Genomic DNA, 16693 nt, shown 5'->3' on the forward strand with positions numbered 1-16693 from the left:
AAAAAAAAATTCTAAATAAAACAGAAAACCTACAAATAAAATTATTTGTTGAACAAATTAATTAGCACCAAGTCAGATGGCCTTATTTACAACTTTCTTCTACATCATCATCAGATGACTATTTGCAGGAGTCTCATTTACATATTAATTGTCTTTACACTCACAAAAAATATGTATTAAGCTTCTGATGGAAAAATAAAGGCTGCTGTGGTGTCCATCATGGTGTATTTATTGTGTTATTCAAATTGTACCGCTCCATTTCACGTTCCATTCCAGCTATAAAATGTTTCCATTTTTCGTTTTGCTTTTTGACGACGGTCCCTAAGCACTCGGCTCCGGCTCCACAGTCGGAGCAGTGTAATTCGCTGCTCCCAAAATATGCATCTGATTTTTTAAACGAGGTTGTGTCACTTGGCAGTGTAAATATGAGTATTTTGGCTGTGAATGATCTGCAAAGACTTTTGCATTTAGGAGCTATTGACCTCGGAAGTCCAAATCTGTGAATATGACGCTAACTTTACCGCAGACTCGCGATCTGAGACAGCAGCAGGACTCGTCATGTCAACACAGCCTCCTACATTGTGTCATGCCGTTGTTGGCGATCGATTGACGAGTGATCAGTACATTGAGGCGCTTTGGTTTATTGAACACACATTTTTGTATCACAAAAGCTGCAATACAAAAACACTTTTTTTCTGACGAATGCATCGCATTTGAAAGAAATTGCTTTGCATTTTGCGATGCAATACCGCTTATTCTGAACCCTGCTGTAGACGCTGCCACGCCCTGTTACATGCTCAGATCGGCCTGTTTCCTGACTCTGACCTTGACCATGAGCCTGACCATGACCCTTGTGTCCGCAGTGAACATCGCCAACAGTCAGGAGTGGACCCTGAGCCGAGTCGTCCCGGACATCCGACTGGTGAGACCAAACGTTTAGTCACTTCATTCATATTTTTATGTCAGTGTTTGGGATGAAATTGTGAATGTTTTTAGTCACAGAATATTGATTACTGGCATTAAACTGTAAAGTGTATTGTATTACGCCACATGATACAATCACAGTACACTCTGAACACTTATAATACTTAAAAGTTTAATGGACAATTTTTTTTGAATAAATTTGAGTCTTATTTCCTCGTGATGTGGACTGCTGATTAATCCTGCCACGTATCAATCATAAAACGCACCTACCGCTCACCTGCAGCCGCGTGCGGCTCATCCCACATTTCCGCGTGTCTAAGCGCATTGATCTATCATAATATAGTTCCCTCAGTTTACGGGGCAAAATGAAGACGGCGAAAGACAGTTCGCGCTGACTCAGAAGTGGACTGAAATCTACGGGAGACGTGCGATGCGATCCGTCGCGCTAATAAACAAACGCACAAGTGTGTTTTATCAGACCGCACGGGCGAGTGCGCATGCGCACTTCCGCCTGCGTTCTCAAATTGCCGGAAAATCGTCCATTGCGCCTTTAAATATACTGAAGTTGTGTTATATTATAGTGTAAAAAAACTAGATTTGAAAACAGCTTTGTATCAGCACCAATTGATAACTGATAAAAAATTGTTTTCTCTATTTCAGTATTGATTAAAGCCTAAATTACATGCTGTATTATTGTGTTATTAAAGTAACTGTATCGTAAACAAGAGTGACTGTAATAGAAAAGAAGTAATACAAAATATTTGTGAAAATGTTAGATGTAAATCAAATCATTTCAATTAATTCCCCATAATAAGTGAAGTTTATTCAGAAGGGTTGACAACACAATAATCATAAAACTGCACAGTTTACAACAAAAACAGAGTAAATACACACACAGATCAGGCCTTAAAGTCGCACAAACACACACAAAACTGCACAAAACACAAGGGTTTAATTCCAAGCCTGGTTTATTCAAGCGCTAAATACGAAAAAAGAGGCAAAATTATTCCTGTAAGATCTCTAAAACGACACATATGTTCCAAAATCCCCTTTGTAAATTTTTTTCTCTCATCTAATATGTCTGCAAAACAAAGCAAGACATTTAAACACTGCTCTGAAATAAACAAGTACATTATATTTAGATGCATATATCTCTATGTGTCGTGTTCAAGCGTGTGTCTCTGTGTGTCGTGTTCAAGGGCGTGTCTCTGTGTGTTGTGTTCAAGGGCGTCCTGGGGAGTCTGAGAAGTGGGAAGTCGGCGCTGGTGAACAAGTACATCACGGGCAGTTACCAGGCCGTGGAGAGGAACGACGGTGCGTTTGTTTATTGTTTGTAGTGGAAAAAATGCTTAAAAAAGAGCTGAAAGTGTTTGAAAAACTATTATATAAATTATTCTGTTTTAGTCTGTTTTATTATATCGTTTTGTCTTTTACAGGAGGCAGGTTTAAGAAGGAAGTCCTGGTGGATGGACAGAGTCATCTGTTATTGATCCGGGAGGAGCCTGGGCCGCCCGACGCACAGGTGAGAGAGAGGGAGGAGCCTGTACCGCCCGACGCACAGGTGAGAGAGGGAGGGAGAGGGGGAGGAGCCTGGGCCGCCCGACGCACAGGTGAGATAGGGAGGGAGAGGGGGAGGAGTCTGGGCCGGCCGACGCACAGGTGAGATAGGGAGGGAGAGGGGGAGGAGCCTGGGCCGCCCGATGCACAGGTGAGAGAAAGAGAGGGAGGGAGAGGGGGAGGAGTCTGGGCCGGCCGACGCACAGGTGAGATAGGGAGAGAGAGGGGGAGGAGCCTGGCCGCCCGACGCACAGCTAAGAGAGAGAGGGGGGTGGAGGGCAGTGTTGACTCGTTGGTCACATGAATATTTTACTCAAATCAATTTACTTTAGAGCATGTTTTCCCTCATTCTCAATTTAAACAAACGTAGTTCCCGCTGGACCAGAAGTGCCATTACATTGGGCGGAGCAAGGTCAATTACTTTGAAATCAAGGTTTAAATTTAAATTGATCTGTGTTCTGAAGCCAGGGGGCAGAACCATCCCGGGTCATTCAGATGCTAATCAGGCACTCATCAGTGATGAGGAGCTGCAGCAGCTAACAATGGGATTTATATGCATTACAGAGCTGTTGGGGTAACAAAGAAGATTAGTTTCAGCTGAAACCTAAATACATTACTAACAAATAGTTCAACAGGACAGGCTATTATCAAGAGGCTCCGCCTGGTGGCCAGAGTTCTCAGACTCGATCCACAGATTGAAGATGACTCTTGGATGAGTCTAAAACTGTGTTCAGATGATACAACTTTTCTACAGTGCATCCTGACACTTTTGAATCTGCTCCCTTTACGTGTCAGTTCTGCGGCTGGGTGGACGCTGTGATCCTGGTCTTCAGTCTGGAGAATGAGGCCAGTTTTCAGGAGCTGTACTCGGTGTACGCTCAACTCAGCTCTGCACGCTCAGACCTGCCCGTCATTGTGGTGGGCACACAGGGTAAGACACTTTATCTCTAACGTCAGATTTTATTTCAGAACATGGACCTAGAACTCTAACCTTTTATTCTCAGAGAGCTTCTTTTACACAATCAAACTGTCAGGTTCCAAGCGCGTGCACGGGTTCCGAGCGCCCGTACAGGTTTGGAACGCGCGCACAGGTTCCGAGCGCCCGCACAGGTTACGAGCTCGCGCACAGTTCGGAGCGCCCGCACAGGTTACAAGCGCCCGCACAGGTTCCGAGCGCGCGCACAGGTTCCGAGCGCGCCCACAGGTTCCGAGCGCGCCCACAGGTTCTGAGCGTGTGTGTTGTGTCTCAGATAAGATCAGCAGCAGTAACCCTCGTGTGATCGAGGACCAGCGAGCGCGACAGCTCTGCATCGACGTCCGACACTCCCTGTTCTACGAGACCTGCGCCACCTACGGGTTCAACGTGGAACGCGTCTTTTCTGAAGGTGTTTGAAGCTTTCACACTAAAGACTAAAGACAAGAGTACAAACTGAGCAAAGTGACAAATACAAAGACTGTGTCAGTTAAATCACAAACTCAATGTTCTTCATGAAGGTTCAATATAGATTGTCGGCAACAATTAATCGACAAATTGTCTAAAAAAGATTCTCTAAAGTACACAACAGACAGTTGTATTATAAATCAAACCGTAAAAATATCATCAATAATCACTTTATTTGTAAGTATTCTCTATCCAGATGCCTTCAGTCGTCAAATTTCAGCTTTTATTTATTTATTTTAGATAAGATCATGTCAGATTCAGATATTGATCCTGGTGGATACACTGTGTCTGAAAGCTGCAAACGCTTCAGACTTTTACAAACATGAAACGTGTGAGATTCTGACTTTAGTTCAGATCTCGCTCTTTTAAATGCTCCTGATCAGTTTAAAATGAATCTCACTATTATATTAAACATAAACCACAAATTGAATTGCCATGAAAATAGAATATAATCATTTGTAATTCTTCCCAAAGCGTTGGGTCCTAAAGAAAAGACAGAACGTAGATGATCAAAAGTGTCAAAAGGTATTTTGTTTGGTCCATATTTATCTTGTGGCTAAATCTGGCACAAAGACTTTTCTTTTCTCCCGAGATGATGGTTTTGTACTTTACAAACAACTTTTACTTCTATTTCAGAGTAGATTGATCACACTGTAGACTGCATATGCATAATATTAATTTGATAGGATTAGTTACAAAGCAGGACACAGGGATAATACTAAGAATATTATGTATAATTAAAGTATATAAAATATAAATATATAAATAATAAATATTATAAAAGTATAATTATGTTAACAGGGACAAAGATGATTTTTATTCTTATTGTTTCTTCTCCCAAATATAACTCAAGTTAGACTTGAACTCAACGTCGTTGGACCGGACATTGACTTATTGACTTTAATTTACAGAAACATTGCATGACTCTGAGCTGTAAAAACAGTGTTTCTTCTGTTCTCGTCTTCAGCTGCTCAGAAAGTTGTCGTTCAGAGGAAACAAGCGGCTCTTCAGGCCTGTAAGTCCCTGCCCAACTCTCCAAGTCACTCTGGAGGGTCCACGCCCGGCTCCGCCTCCTTCCCCAGCCAGGTAAACACACAACACGACAGGCTCCGCCTCCTTCCCCAGCCAGGTAAACACACAACACGACAGGCTCCGCCTCCTTCCCCAACCAGGTAAACACACAACACGACAGGCTCCGCCTCCTTCCCCAGCCAGGCAAACACACAACAAGCCGGCTCCGCCTCTTTCCCCAGCCGGGTAAACACACAACATGAGAGGTAAACACACAACACGAAAGGTAAACACACAACACGACAGGTAAACACACAACACGACAGGTAAACACACAACATGAGAGGTAAACACACAACACGCCAGGTAAACACACAACACGACAGGTAAACACACAACACGACAGGTAAACACACAACACGAAAGGTAAACACACGACACAACAGGTAAACACAACACGCCAGGTAAACACACAACACACCAGGTAAACACACGACACGCCAGGTAAACACACGACACGCCAGGTAAACACACGACACGCCAGGTAAACACACGACACGCCAGGTAAACACACAACACGACAGGTAAACACACAACAGGTAAACACACGACACGACAGGTAAACACACAACATAACAGGTAAACACACAACACGACAGGCTCCGCCTCCTTCCCCAACCAGGTAAACACACGACACGACAGGTAAACACACGACACGAGAGGTAAACACACAACACAACAGTTAAACACACAATACACGGGTAAACACACCTGGTTTAGTCTAAAGACTTTCAGTCAGAATGTTCTTATCTTAACAAAGGTGTTCCTCAAGAGTCTGTCCTTGGGCCACTTTTATTCACATTTGATACAAACTCAATTGGCCACAATCTAAAACACAGAAGCCTCCTGTGCAGATGATTATTAAAGCCAGACTGTCTGTCACCCTTTAAACATCTGTCATCTTTTAAAAACCTGTCACCCTTGAACACCTGTCACTCATCTCCACCTGTTTGAATTCACCTGTGTGTTCAGCTCATTCTCACCTTGTACATTTGTCCCCTTCACCTCCATGACCTCCTCACCCTCCCTCACCCTCCTTCACCCTCCTCACCCTCCCTCACTCCCTCCTCCCCCTCCCTCAACCCCCTCCTCCCCCTCCCTCACCCTCCATCACCCCCTCCTCAACCTCCCTCACCCCCTCCCTCACCCTCTCAACCCGTCTCACTCACTCCCTCCTCACCCTCCCTCACCCCCTCCTCACCCCTCCTCACCCTCCCACACCCTCCCTCACTCCCCCTCACTCCCTCCTCCCCCTCCCTCAACCCCCTCCTCCCCCTCCCTCACCCCCTCCTCACCCCTCCTCACCCTCCTCACCCCAGGTTAGTAACGGCCCCAGCCCCGGCTACACGTACTCTCTCCCGTCCACTCCGGTGGTGAGTCACAGGGAGCTGAGGGTGGCTCCAGGGGACGGGGCCGGTTCTGTATCTCGCTCCCTCAAAAACATCCCCCGACGACCCTCGCTCTTCAAGGTCAGTGTCACCCATCACCCACACTCACCCATCACCCATCCTGACCTTTCACCTTTTCAGTTCATGTTGTGTCACATGATCACTGCCTCTCACTTTCTTTTCTGTCTCCTTTCTCTTTACAGACTCTGCTTGTCCTCTCTCCTCTCTCTTCTCTCCTCTCTTCTCCCTCATCCCTCCTCTCTCCTCCCGCCTCCCTCCTCTCTCCTCTCTCCCCTCTCCCCTCTCCTCTCTCCTCTCTCCTCCCTCCTCCCTCCTCCCTCCCTCCTCTCTTCTGCCCATGTGACGTTCCTCTTTCTCTTTTCAGAATCGTGACCAGGAGAAGAAGTCGGGCGACGCTAAAGGAGATCTGAGCTCAAACCGAGGCGTTCCCATAAAACAGGTGACGACGAGACAAAGATTCAACTTTTCCCTTCGTTTATTCACTGCAACTTGTTAGTTATTACATCAATCGAACATAAATGACATTAAAGAATTAACACTCAATTTCAGGTCTAAATCAGGTCTATAAAAGGACTATTTCAGGTCTATTTCAAGTCTATAAAAGGACTATTTCAGGTCTAAATCAGGCCTATAAAAGGACTATTTCAGGTCTAAATCAGGCCTAAAAAAGGACTATTTTAGGTCCAAATCAGTCATATAAAAGGACTATTCCAGGTCTAAATGAGGCCTATAAAAGGACTATTTCAGGTCCAAATCAGGTCTATTTCAGGTCTAAATCAGGTCTATAAAAGGACTATTTCAGGTCTAAATCAGGTCTTTAAAAGAACTATTTCAGGTCTAAATCAGGTCTATAAAAGGACTATTTCAGGTCTAAATCAGGCCTATAAAAGGACTATTTCAGGTCTAAATCAGGCCTAAAAAAGGACTATTTTAGGTCCAAATCAGTCATATAAAAGGACTATTTCAGGTCTATATCAGGTCTATAAAAGGATTATTTCAGGTCTATAAAAGGACAATTTCAAGTCTAAATCAGGCCTATTAAAGGACTATTTCAGGTCTAAATCAGGTCTATAAAAGGACTATTTCAAGTCTAAATCAGGTCTATAAAAGAACTATTTCAGGTCTAAATCAGGTCTATAAAAGGACTATTTCAGGTCTAAATCAGGCCTATAAAAGGATTATTTTAGGTCTAAATCAGGCCTATAAAAGGACTACTTCAGGTCTAAATCAGGTCTTTAAAAGGACTATTTCAGGTCTAAATCAGGCCTATAAAAGGACTATTTCAGGTCTAAATCAGGTCTATAAAAGGACTATTTCAGGTCTAAATCAGGACTATTTCAGGTCTAAATCGGGTCTTTTAAAGGACTATTTCAGGTCTTTAAAAGGACCATTTCAGGTCTACATCAGGCCTCTAAAAGGACTATTTCAGGTCTAAATCAGGTCTATAAAAGGACTATTTCAAGTCTAAATCAGGCCTATAAAAGGACTATTTCAGGTCTAAATCAGGTCTATAAAAGGACTATTTCAGGTCTATAAAAGGACTATTTCAGGTCTAAATCAGGCCTATAAAAGAACTATTTCAGGTCCAAATCAGGTCTATAAAAGGACTATTTCAGGTCTATAAAAGGACTATTTCAGGTCTAAATCAGGCCTATAAAAGAACTATTTCAGGTCCAAATCAGGCCCATAAAAGTTCTATTTCAGGTCTAAATCAGGCCTATAAAGGACTATTTCAGGTCTAAATCAGGCCTATAAAAGGACTATTTCAAGTCTAAATCAGGCCCATAAAAGGACTATTTCAAGTCTAAATCAGGCCTAAAAAAGGACTATTTCAGGTCTAAATCAGGTCTATAAAAGGACTATTTCAGGTCTATAAAAGGACTATTTCAGGTCTAAATCAGGCCTATAAAAGAACTATTTCAGGTCCAAATCAGGTCTATAAAAGGACTATTTCAAGTCTAAATCAGGCCCATAAAAGGACCATTTCAGGTCTACATCAGGCCTCTAAAAGGACTAAATCAGGTCTATAAAAGGACTATTTCAGGTCTAAATCAGGTCTATAAAAGAACTATTTCAGGTCTAAAACAGGTCTATAAAAGGACAATTTCAAGCCTAAATCAGGTCTATAAAAGGACAATTTCAAGTCTAAATCAGGCCTATAAAAGGACTATTTCAGGTCTAAATCAGGTCTATAAAAGGACTATTTCAGGTCTAAATCAGGCCTATAAAGGACTATTTCAGGTCTAAATCAGACCTATAAAAGGACTATTTCAGGTCTAAATCAGGCCTGTAAAAGAACTATTTCAGGTCCAAATCAGGTCTGTAAAAGGACTATTTCAAGTCTAAATCAGGCCCATAAAAGGACCATTTCAGGTCTAAATCAGGCCTATAAAGGACTATTTCAGGTCTAAATCAGGCCTATAAAAGGACTATTTCAGGTCTATAAAAGGACTATTTCAAGTCTAAATCAGGCCTATAAAAGGACTATTTCAGGTCTAAATCAGGTCTATAAAAGGACAATTTCAAGCCTAAATCAGGTCTATAAAAGGACAATTTCAAGCCTAAATCAGGTCTATAAAAGGACTATTTCAAGTCTAAATCAGGTCTATAAAAGGACTATTTCAGGTCTAAATCAGGTCTATAAAAGGACTATTTCAGGTCTAAATCAGGTCTATAAAAGGACTATTTCAGGTCTATAAAAGGACTATTTCAAGTCTAAATCAGGCCTATAAAAGGACTATTTCAGGTCTATAAAAGGACTTTTTCAGGTCCAAATCAGGCCTATAAAAGGACTATTTCAGGTCCAATTTAGGCCTATAAAAGGACTATTTCAGGTCCAAATCAGGCCTATAAAAGGACTATTTCAGGTCCAAATCAGGCCTATAAAAGAACTATTTCAGGTCCAAATTAGGCCTATATAAGGACTATTTGAGGTCCAAATCAGGCCTATAAAAGGACTATTTCAGGTCTAAATCAGGCCTATAAAAGGACTATACTGTGATGTCATCATTGTGCGACACAGAGCACAGAGACAATTTAAACCATGGTTGGACTAAATAAAAGTGTTTTATGGTCTTATTGTGTGTCAGGTGGAGTTTGGCTCCTGTTTACAGTCTGCTTGCTAGGTAACAGCTATGGAATAGATATTATGCCGATGTTTGAATATACTTTTTGACACAATAATTTCAATTGTATTCAAACAAATATGTCTCAATGTATTTTTCAAAATCGGGACTAAATGAGGCCAATTTGGTCTCAATAAGGAAAATCATGAACAAAATCAGGCTTTTTCAACCTTTTTGTGCTAAAAACAGCACATTTCTGTCACACGCAGGAGCTATTTTTAAGTCACACAAACAACAAAGGCATGTCAGGTTTATTGTAGAGCGAGCGCGTAACATCGTCAGGACAACGAGCCTGTGTTTGTGACGTTCTCCTTCACACTCGGCTGCAGGCGCAAGCGGTGCGAGCGTGAACAAAGCGAGCTGCGCGTGTGTCTCTGAAGCTCGTCTATAAATACACCGGCGCTGCTGTTTCTAGACGCTGAACGCTTCACCTCTGCAGCGTTTGGTGCTGAACGCTTCACCTCTGCAGAGAAAGCGATGCGTCTTTTGGGTTCAAGAGCAGACATCAGGGCGGGGCTTTGTCGTGTTGTATGTACGTATGACTCCTGCGTCTGCCTCTGTGGCGTGATAAACACTGTAAAGATGACCTCCGTGTGGCGCTACATGCGTGTGTCACAGAGCTCCTGTAGGGGGCAGTGTTGGGTTTCTGCACTTTTAGAAGGGTTTGGAAAGTCAAGCACTGTTTTAGTTATTTCAGAGAATGTGTTGCAGTTCCTAATGTTCCTAATAATACTGAACCTTTATAGTAATAATGCTAATACTTACTAATATTGTATTGCAGTATATTTAAATGGCAGTACATGTGGTATCAGGCCCTGTGTGTGGGGGTCGAGTGGTGTGACCTGGTCACTGAGGGGTACTTTCGTTAATTTTGAGTGGGCTCCACCCACTTTGTGGACCTTCTTTACAGTAATAATGTTAAATTTTTGCATTACATGTTTATATGCACGGAATGTGCATGAGAGTTGGGGAAAGTATTCGTGAGCTACTAAGCTTTACACTGTGCGCACTTTTCCTACTACTAATCAGTTTGCACGAGTGCACGGGGCGTGCACAAGTGAGAGTTTGGAAGCAGGCGAGCGCTTTGCGCTCGATTACGTGTGCACTTTCGCAGCCGTGCGTCACCTAATAATAATATTAATATATGTGGAGGTATTACATTTGATTAGATTATTATTTTCCAGTATTTCAATCATGTGTTCTTATTTAGCTGCTTTTACAATGCAGTACACAAAAGTACACATCCTCTAAAGAGAGGAACTCTGCAGTACATAAACATTATCTGTTGTCATGACGTTTTTGTGACTCTTTGTAACGTTCTCTTCACAGAGCACCTTGTACAAGAGGAGCGGCAGCTCTCTGAACAAAGAGTGGAAGAAGAAATATGTGACTCTGTCCAACTCAGGCACTTTGTCGTACCACTCCAGCTGCAACGTAAGATGCTCGGCCGCTCAGACGCTCAACCGCTCAGGGAAAAGACGTTCGACCGCTCGGTGAAAAGATGCTCGACCGACCGCTCAGGGAAAAGACGCTCGACCGCTCAGGGAAAAGACGCTCGACTGCTCAGGGAAAAGACACTCGACCGCTCAGGAAAAAGACTGTTGGCCCCATTTGTTTCTGGTTTTTAGTGTTTGTTATAGAAATCATATCCTTCTGTGCTAGAGGAGTTTAAGCCCGAAGGCCTGTCAGAGTTCAGGAGGCGTGGCCTGTCAGAGTTCAGGAGCAGCCTGAGCAGAAACAATTCCAAGTATACATGCCATTTCAAATTCAAAATAAAACATTTATAAATAATAATAATAATAATGATAATGATAATTAATTGATAATAATAATAAATTTAAAATATATATTATAATCATAATAAAAATTAAAAGAGAATGATAATGTTAATACATTTACACTAATTAAAACATAATAATCAATAGATAATAATATTAGTAATAATAAAGGCCGTGGCTGGAGAGCCGCGGCGCGGTCAAATGGCCGCGCAGTTTCAGGGACCGCGGCATTTCCCTTATAGCCCGTTATAGCGTCATGGCTAACCCTAACCCTAACATTAACCTTAACCCTAACCTTAACCCTAACCTTAAAACGGCGCTAAAACGCGGTCAAATAGCGACGCAGTTTCAGGAGCCGCGGCGCACGGCCGGCACAAAAATAACATGGCAGTTTCGGCCGCACGCCGCGGCACTGCAGACACTCCCAATAATAAAATAATACAAATTTTAAAAAGTCATAATTAACATAGTAATAATAATAAAACTTTTCATAACAGTTACACATAAAAAGACAGAGTTTGTATTAAGAGGTAAATCTTTGCTCTTTCAGGATTACTCTCAGAACAGTCACGGGAAAGACATCGATCTGCTGCGCGTCACGGTCAAAGTCCCCGGGAAACGACCTCCACGCGCTGTGGCCCCAACCACACCCTCTCCAGCGCCACCTGCTGCTCCAGGAGTGAACGGCATCAGCAAAGAGACCAGCAATGAGTCCACAGGTGCTGCTCAGAGGGGACTAAACCGGGGCTAAACCTGGACTAACCGGGTCCAAACCAGGACTAAACCAGGACTAAACCAGGACTAAACCAGGACTAAACCAGGTCTAAACCAGGACTAAACCTGGACTAAACCAGGACTAGACCAGGACTAAACCAGGACTAAACCAGGACTAAACCAGGACTAAACCAGGGCTAAACCAGGACTAGACCAGGACTAGACCAGGTCTAAACCAGGACTAAACCAGGACTGATCCAGCGCTAAACCAAGACTGATCCAGGACTAAACCAAGACTGACGCGGATCAAAACCAGGACTAAACCAGGTCTAAACTGAGCGTTGCTCTGTCTGTTCCTGTGTCAGTTCCTCAGTTGTGTCCGAACACTCTGTCTGTGGTTGAAGACCGCATCGGCACGCTCTCTCCTTTAGGGGGCGACAGAGCGCTGCAGCACTGCCCTCTCTCACTCTCCACAAAAGCACAAAGTGTCGGTGCGTACTTCAAATACTTTTACTTACATACTGGAACACTAAAAACACAAATATACAAATACACAATAACACAACGTGTCTGTGGTTTACAGACGCTCTTGAAGGCACCGTCCCCTCCAGTCAGTCGTCTCCAATGACCGACCGCAAGAAGAATCGAAGAAAGAAGAGCATGACCCAGAAAGGAGACACTGCAGTGGGACAAGCAGAAGGTCTGAACCGGGTCTGAACCGGGTCTGAACCGGGTCCAAACTGGGACTGAACCAGGACTAAATCGGGACTGAACCAGGACTGAACCAGTACTAAACCAGGACTAAACCAGGACTGAACTTGGTAGTTTCCTTTGTAAAACTATTTGAAATTGTTATTTCTCTTTGTAGCTGATCTAATCCGTGTTTGTCTTTTTCTCTTCTCTTCCTCTTCTTCCTCTTCTCTTCCTCTTCCCTTCCTCTTCTCTTCCTCTTCTTCCTCTTCTCTTCTCTTCCTCTTCTTTCTCTTCCTGTTCCCTCGCTCCACAGCTAAGCGTAAAATGTGGAAGTTAAAGAGCTTTGGTAGTTTGAGAAACATAAATAAAACAGGTAACAACTGGAGAAGGAGCTCTTTTACTTTTTCTTCTATTACTCTACATTTCATAAGTTCTTTTTCTCCTCCCTGGTTTTTGTGTGTAACATTTGTGTTTTTTGTGTAACGTTTGTGTTTTGTGTGTATTGTTTGTGTTTTTGTATGACATTTGTGGTTTTTTTGTGTAAGGTTTGTGTTTGTTTTGTGTGTTTTTTGCGTCTGCTTTGTTGGCGAGCTGATTTTTATCCGCCGGTTCATCGGGATCTCGTGTCGTGGGTTGTTCTTGACGTGTTTGTGTCCTTCAGATGAGGAGAACTCGGACTTCATCGTTGTGTCCTTCACCGGTCAGACGTGGCACTTCGAGGCTCAGAGTCAAGAGGAGAGAGACTCATGGGTCAGCGCCATCGAGAGTCAGATCCTGGCCAGTCTGCAGTCCTGCGAGAGCGGACGCAACAAGGTGAATGCTCATGTGACTCATGTGACCTCTGTGACCTCTGTGATCTCTGTGACCTCTGTGACCGTTAAAGGTTCTTAAAGAGAGCAGACACAACTCAACAAGGTGAACGCTCATGACTCATGTGACCTCCGTGACCTCAGTCAGTTTAAGACATAAGAAGAGAAGGGTTCCAAGAAAATACTTTCAGTCATATGCGCAGATGAACAAAACTGTTTTTAACTTAGATTTGAACTTTGTCAGAGTAGAACCTGTCTCACATGTACTTTGGTGCTAGGCCATGGAGGGACTTGTACACAAGCAGAGCTGCTTTAAAGTATATTCTCTTAGCCACAGGGGGCAGTGCAGAGACCTGAGAACAGGACTAATGTGATGGTACTTCCTGGTTCTAGTCAGGACCCGAGCAGCAGCGTTATGGATGAACTGCAGCTGTTTTACAGCTCGTTTGGAGAGGCCAGTGAGCAGACCGTTACAGTAGTCTAATCTTCTGGAGACAAACGCATGGATAAGTCTCTCCAAATCTGGTTTAGACACTATTTTTGATATTGGCAATGTTTTTTAGATGGTAAAAAGCTGCTGATGTTATTGATTTGACTCTGGAGGTGACCGCTAACACTTTATCTTTGTTTCTCCAAAGAAGATGATTTGAGTCTTGTCTGAGTTCAGCTGGAGAAAGTTGTTCTGCATCCACACACTGATCTGTTGCACCAGCAGGAGGCCCTCTGGCACCAGCAGGAGGCCGGTCCACACATCCACACACTGATCTGTTGGATGCAGTGACAGAGTGAATCCACTGGTCCATATTCACCTGTTGACATAGATCTGACTCGTCTGCATCATTGTGATAGGACACATTTTCACTGCGTATCATCTGACCTAACGGCAGCATGTAGAGGATGAACAGAAGGGGTCCCAGGACTGACCCTTGGGGCACCCCACAGGTCAGGGGCATGTGGTCTGAGACACAAAGTACTTCCTGTCTTCCAGATGGGACCTTAACCAGTTTAGGGCGGGGCCAGTGATGTCCACCCAGTCCTCTTGTCTCTGTAAGAGGGTCCCTTGATGGACAGTATCAAAAGCAGCACTCAGATCTAACAGAATTAAGACTGAGGCTTTGCCCGTGTCAGTGTTCAGGAGGATATCAAAAACCTTTTCAAGGACTTTGCCCCAAAATGGCAGATTAGAGATGGGCCGGTAATGACTCAGTACTGCAGCATCAAGACTGCTCTTTTTTAGGAGAGGCTTTATGACCGCAGTTTTCAAAAACATTGAGAATGTTCCAGATTGAAGCGACATGTTAACTATGTGAGTGAATGGTGCAAACAAACTGTTCAGCACAGACTTTAGAAATCTGGAGGGTCACACATGGAGGCAGCATGTAGATGAACTCAGACTGGTGATGATCTCATGGACAGTTTTGTCAGTTACAAGTGCAAAGTGAGTCAGTGTGAATTAACTTTTGACTGTTTTTTAATTCACTGCAGCTTTTCTGGAGCCGTCCTGAGAAAAGGTGGAAAAGCGGCTGTAAAAGTGGCTCAGACTGACGTTGTGTCTCGTTGTGTCCAGGCTCGTCGCAGCAGTCAGAGTGAAGCGGTGGCTCTCCAGGCGATTCGAAACGCTAAAGGAAACGGCCTGTGTGTGGACTGCGAGGCTCCGAGTGAGTGTCAACGTCACAGCTTTAGATTTCATCATCACTTCAAATGAATAAACACCAAACACATACAATCCCACAGTAGTTCTTTAATAAGCTTGTGGAGTTTGTACAGTGCAATGTAAAGCTAACCCACTAGTATTCAGACACGGAAAATAATGTGACCTGGGAATAAATAACCTCTTCTAGTCCTGGTTTAGTCCTAGTTCAGCCCATGTTTAGTCCTGGTTTAGTCCAGGTTTAGCCTTTGTATAGTCCTGGTTTAGTCCAGGTTTAGCCTTTGTATAGTCCAGGTTTAGTCCAGGTTTAGCCTTTGTATAGTCCAGGTTTAGTCCAGTTTTAGTCCTGGTTTAGCCTTTGTATAGTCCTGGTTTAGTCCTAGTTCAGCCCATGTTTAGTCCTGGTTTAGTCCAGGTTTAGCCTTTGTATAGTCCTGGTTTAGTCCAGGTTTAGCCTTTGTATAGTCCAGGTTTAGTCCAGGTTTAGCCTTTGTATAGTCCAGGTTTAGTCCAGTTTTAGTCCTGGTTTAGCCTTTGTATAGTCCTGGTTTAGTCCAGGTTTAGCCTTTGTATAGTCCTGGTTTGGTCCAGGTTTAGTCCTGGTTTAGTCCTGGTTTAGTCCAGGTTTAGTTCAGGTTTAGCCTTTGTATAGTCCTGGTTTAGTCCAGGTTTAGTCCTGGTTTAGTCCAGGTTTAGTTTAGGTTTAGTACAGGTTTAGCCTTTGTATAGTCCTGGTTTAGTACAGGTTTAGCCTTTGTATAGTCCTGGTTTAGTACAGGTTTAGCCTTTGTATAGTCCTGGTTTAGTACAGGTTTAGCCTTTGTATAGTCCTGGTTTAGTACAGGTTTAGCCTTTGTATAGTCCTGGTTTAGTACAGGTTTAGCCTTTGTATAGTCCTGGTTTAGTCCTGGTTTAGTCCAGGTTTAGTTTAGGTTTTGTACAGGTTTAGCTTTTGTATAGCCCTGGTTTACTCCTGGTTTGATGTTCTCGTGTCTCTCAGATCCAACCTGGGCCAGCCTGAACCTCGGGGCCCTCATCTGTATCGAGTGTTCTGGGATCCACAGGAACCTTGGCACACACCTGTCGCGCGTCCGCTCCCTGGACCTGGACGACTGGCCCGGGCAGCTCACCCAGGTCCTGGGCGCCATTGGGAATCACACGGCCAACAGCATCTGGGAGAGCTGCACCCAAGGGAGAAGCAAGCCCACGCCCAGCGCCACACGGTACGGAAAAGACCCCGAGCCGCACACTGTCCAGAATAAAAGACCCCGAGCCGCACAAGGTCCAGAATAAAAGACCCCGAGCCACACAAGGTCCAGAATAAAAGCCCCCGAGCCACACAAGGTCCAGAATAAAAGCCCCCGAGCCACACAAGGTCCAGAATAAAAGCCCCCGAGCCACACAAGGTCCAGAATAAAAGCCCCCGAGCCACACAAGGTCCAGAATAAGAGTCTATTTAGTCCAAACATGGTCAAATTCCAAATGAGATTTCCCCCCCAATGTCCCCTGTGTTAAGTTTAG

At 43.8% G+C, this 16693-nt stretch overlaps 1 protein-coding gene across 6 annotated transcripts in view; it reads left to right on the forward strand.

The window, feature by feature from the left end:
* The window catches only part of agap2 (ArfGAP with GTPase domain, ankyrin repeat and PH domain 2), a 52767-nt gene that overhangs the window by 30556 nt on the left and 5518 nt on the right, over positions 1-16693 (forward strand). For 2 of the 6 annotated variants that reach the window (XM_072448896.1, XM_072448892.1), the window contains exons 2-16: positions 864-922; positions 2151-2238; positions 2361-2446; positions 3277-3412; positions 3732-3866; positions 4890-5008; positions 6313-6462; positions 6767-6841; positions 10857-10961; positions 11856-12024; positions 12385-12510; positions 12603-12719; positions 13374-13525; positions 15089-15179; positions 16173-16395. In XM_072448896.1, coding sequence (XP_072304997.1) covers positions 864-922; positions 2151-2238; positions 2361-2446; positions 3277-3412; positions 3732-3866; positions 4890-5008; positions 6313-6462; positions 6767-6841; positions 10857-10961; positions 11856-12024; positions 12385-12510; positions 12603-12719; positions 13374-13525; positions 15089-15179; positions 16173-16395 — 1831 coding nt within the window. Of the gene's footprint in view, positions 1-863; positions 923-2150; positions 2239-2360; positions 2447-3276; positions 3413-3731; positions 3867-4889; positions 5009-6312; positions 6463-6766; positions 6842-10856; positions 10962-11855; positions 12025-12384; positions 12511-12602; positions 12720-13025; positions 13086-13373; positions 13526-15088; positions 15180-16172; positions 16396-16693 lie in introns of all 6 variants that reach the window. The other 4 variants (XM_072448890.1, XM_072448893.1, XM_072448894.1 and 1 more) reach the window with 4 other exon arrangements.

Source organism: Eucyclogobius newberryi, unplaced genomic scaffold (genome assembly GCF_026437365.1).
Source record: "Eucyclogobius newberryi isolate DKJ021-1_F unplaced genomic scaffold, fEucNew1.0.hap1 SCAF_17, whole genome shotgun sequence".
Taxonomy (NCBI): Eukaryota; Metazoa; Chordata; class Actinopteri; order Gobiiformes; family Gobiidae; genus Eucyclogobius; species Eucyclogobius newberryi.